At 38.3% G+C, this 4,118-nt stretch overlaps 1 protein-coding gene across 1 annotated transcript; it reads left to right on the forward strand.

Annotated features, from left to right (window-relative positions):
* The first annotated feature begins 3,204 nt into the window (after positions 1–3,204).
* LOC125146527 (ATP synthase membrane subunit K, mitochondrial-like) lies at positions 3,205–3,477 on the forward strand. Its single transcript, XM_047823247.1, has one exon. It carries the CDS (start codon positions 3,205–3,207, stop codon positions 3,475–3,477), a length of 273 nt encoding a protein of 90 aa, XP_047679203.1.
* The last annotated feature ends 641 nt before the right edge of the window (positions 3,478–4,118 follow it).

A 4,118-nucleotide genomic window follows, 5' to 3' on the forward strand; every position in this document is an offset into this window, starting at 1 on the left:
GTAGGAAAAGACAAGATGAGTTGGGAACATCTTATAGTATTAGAAATTAAGGAAGTGCTGAAAAACTAAGGGGACATAGGAGCCAGCTTGAAGGGGGTCCCACCAGTCAAATATTGGTCAGTTTGAATAAACAAATAAATAATAATAGGAATGGGTTATTGTTCATTGATTAATAAGAAAGAAGCCATGAGTCCATGTTATTACAGAAAAAAAAATCACTATTGTATTGGCCCTGTAATAATTGACTCATATAAGAATCATCAATAAATACTAAAACTATTATGTGAAAGACTGTGGGAGAGCATGATATTCATGGTCTCAAACTATCATTCTGCAGAATACTTCCTAATTACAAAGGGAAAAGATGTCTTTCAGAGAAATTCAGGAGGAACTTAATGAAATGAACAAAGTTAACATCAATGATGAAGCAAACTAACTGTAAGACTCCCTTAGGTTTGATGATTTATTGGAAGGACTCAGAAAACTTTAAAAAGCTGTTATCCTCACAGTTACAGTTTATTATAGCAAAAGGATATGAATTAACATCAGCAAAAGGATGGGGCAAAAGGAGTATGGGGCAAAGTCTGGGACAAACTAGGAATAATCTACTAGTTGTCGTTTCTCAGTGGGGTCACACGGACAGCACTCAATTCTCCCAGCAACCGTATGTGACTATATGTGTGAGGTGTTGACAACCAAAGAAGCTGACTCAAGCTGTGGTGTCCAGGGCTTTACTGGGGCCACTAAATAACTGTCCAGGGCCAGTTTTAGAAGCATGTATCACCATATGACTGACCTTAGGTACCCAATTACCAGATTCCAGAGGTTGAACCCAAGCAGCATGGACCAGGGCCTGAGGCATATGAAAACAGCTATTCACCATAAATCAAATTGTTAGCATAAATTATCTGGTCAAACCCATACAGGATGGCCCAAGGCCCAAGGCATACAAAAACACTTTTTTCAGGCAGATTCTAAGGGCTGAGAGGTTATCTCCCAGGAGCTGGTCAAGGTCTAACCCTTTCTTTGGAATGTGCAGAGTTTAAGCAACCAAGCCTGCTGAGTTAACCCTTTATGGCATACCACAAGATAGGAAAAGAGCACAGATCAACAATGTATCATCCTGCCAAATTTTTAACTTAGATCTAATTGTAAGGAAACCATCAGAGACATCCAGATTGATTGACATTTGGCAAACAATTGTCCTGATTCTTAACTAATGTCAATGATATGAAAGAAAAAAAGAAGCAAAAAAAAAAAAAAAAAAAAAAAGAAGGGATGCTATTCTAGATTAAAAGAGATGAAGAGATGTCACAACTAAATACAATGTGTGATCTTTCATTGGATGTCCTTGGTCAAAGCAAAACAAAATATAACACACATAAAAGACATTATTGGGGCATTTGAATAGGGACTGCATTGCAGATAATAATACTGTATCCAGGTTAAATTTCTCAGATATGACAAAGACTCTATCTTTGACCGAACTTGAGTCAGGTTCCTCTGAGTCCTGTTTCTCACTATGCCCCTGACCTTGGACTCTGTCATTGGCCCATCAAGTATAGTTTTAGCAAGAATCCTGCTGGGTCAATATATGGAAAATCTGCCACCATTGGTATCTGACCACTCTTGATATCTGATTAAATTCTTCATCTCTTATCCTGCATATCTTATCACCCTGGCCTGCCTTCAGCAGGATCTCATCCATTTTATTTATTTTATTTTTTATTTTTTTAAGCAATCTCTATGTCCAATGTGGGCCTCGAACTCAAAACCCTGAGATCAAGGGTTGCATACTCTATTGACTTAGCCAGCGAGGCACCCCCATCACTGAGTTTAGCCACAGTCTCTCTGATGTTTCATTTTAGTAATTTTCCATCAACTAACATTCACCCTGCTCCTTCCTTATAAATTCCTGTTTGTCATTGTCAGAGTTGGAGTTCAGCTCAGTCTCTCTCCCATATTACAAAACCCCATTGCAGTAGTTCTCCCTGAATAAAGTCTGCCAGTCTGCCTTATCATCTTGAACAGTTATCATGAATAATTTTTTCTTGACCAAGTGTAATAATATGTGTAATATTATGATTATGAAGGAGATATCCTTATTTTTAGGATACATAGGCTGAAATATTTAGAATTGTTATGAAGTCTGCCACTAACCTGCAAATAATTTAGCAAATACCTATATATATGTGTGTGTGTGTGTCTATGTATAGATATGTGTGTATATGTTATATGTATACGTATATATGTGTATGTGTGGGAAGAGAGGCATAGAGAGCGCGCGAGAGAGAAAGCATATTTGGCAAAATGTTTACAGTTAAATGAACCTAGGATGAGTATTCAATATCCAATTCTTATGAGTTTTATGGTTTTTAAATTTTTTAAGATTTTATTTTATTTTACTTAAAATTTGTTTAAGTTTATTTTTTTAATGTTTATTTTTAAGAGAGGAAGAGACAGAACACAAGCTGAGGAGAGGCAGAGAGAGAGGGAGACACAGAATCTGAAGCAGGCTCCAGGCTCTGAGCCATCAGCACAGAGCTCGACACAGGGTTCGAACCCACGAACTATGAGATCATGACCTGAGCCAAAGCCGGATGCTCAACCAACTGAGCCACCCAAATACCCCTAAAGATTTTATTTTTAAGTAATCTCTACACCCAACATGGGATTCAAATTTATAACCCCAAGATCAAAAGTTACATGCTCTACTGACTGATCCAGCCAGACACTCATCTGGGTTTTCTTTAATTTTACAAAATAAAAGGTTGGAAAAAATAATTCTGTAAGGGCGGGGGGAGGGGGGAAAGTATTAGAGGAAGAATTTTGCCAGGAAGACAGCTACTGGGTTTCCCTGTGTTGACATTTATTTATTTATTTTATCGTGGTAAAAGACACATAACATTAAATTTACCACCTCAACCATTTTTTAAAAAAAGATTTAGGGACGCCTGGGTGGCGCGGTTGGTTGAGCGTCCGACTTCAGCCAGGTCACGATCTCGCGGTCCGTGAGTTCGAGCCCCGCGTCAGGCTCTGGGCTGATGGCTCAGAGCCTGGAGCCTGTTTCCGATTCTGTGTCTCCCTCTCTCTCTGCCCCTCCCGCGTTCATGCTCTGTCTCTCTCTGTCCCAAAAATAAATAAACGTTGAAAAAAAATTAAAAAAAAAAAAAAAAGATTTAATTGTTTTTCTTCCAGCTGACCATGGGGTTGCTGCATGCACTAAAGGACACAACCAGCAGAATTGGTTTCTTTTGCAAGATTGAAATCCTGGTAGGTCCAGAAACTGATGCCCAATTCCATTTCACTGGTATCAAAAAATATTACAAGTCTTATACTCTCACAGGGAGAATGAATTGTGTACTGGCCACATACAGAGGTATTGCTTTGATTGTCATATACTTCAAGTTAAGGTCTAAAACAACACCAGCTGTGAAAGCAACACAAATGGGTTTTAAAGTGTACCTTAGCTTCTAATTTCCCATGCCTGGAGGAACTAATGTCAACTCGTCATGTGATCCTCAATTTGTACAATAAATTATGAACCTGGAAAACAACAACAACAGATTTTATTTTAAGTAATCTTTATACCCAGTGCAGGCCTCCAATGCACAACCTAGAGATCAAGAGTCACACGCTCCACCGACTGAGCCAGCCAAGCACCCCCACCTCAACACCAAAGTGTTCAATTCAGTAATGTCAAATATATTCACTTTGTTGTGCAACAGATCTTTCCTACAACTTTTCGTCTTGCAAAACTGAAACTTCATACCCACTAAACCCTAATTTCTCCCTTCCTTTTTCCCCAGCCTTTGACAACCATGTTTCTACTTATTGCTGCTAGATTTTGAGTACCTTAAGTACCTCTCATAAGTGGAATCATACAATATTTGTTCTTTTGTGGCTGTCTTATTTCACTTGGTATAATGTCCTTGGCATTGTAGTATATAATAGGATTTACTTTCTTCTTTTTAAAGCTGCATAATATTCTATGTATGCATCACATTTTCTTTATCCATTTATCCATTGATGGACATTTGGGTTGCTTTCACCTCTTGGTTACTATGAATAATGCTGCAGTAAATGTGAGGGTGCAAGTATCTCTTTGAGATCCTGCT

This window comes from Prionailurus viverrinus, chromosome D1 (assembly GCF_022837055.1).
Source record: "Prionailurus viverrinus isolate Anna chromosome D1, UM_Priviv_1.0, whole genome shotgun sequence".
Lineage (NCBI taxonomy): Eukaryota > Metazoa > Chordata > Mammalia > Carnivora > Felidae > Prionailurus > Prionailurus viverrinus.

Bases quoted from the DNA above. Each gene is read 5' to 3' on its own strand.
- LOC125146527 (XM_047823247.1), top strand. From the start codon at position 3,205: ATGGGGTTGCTGCATGCACTAAAGGACACAACCAGCAGAATTGGTTTC.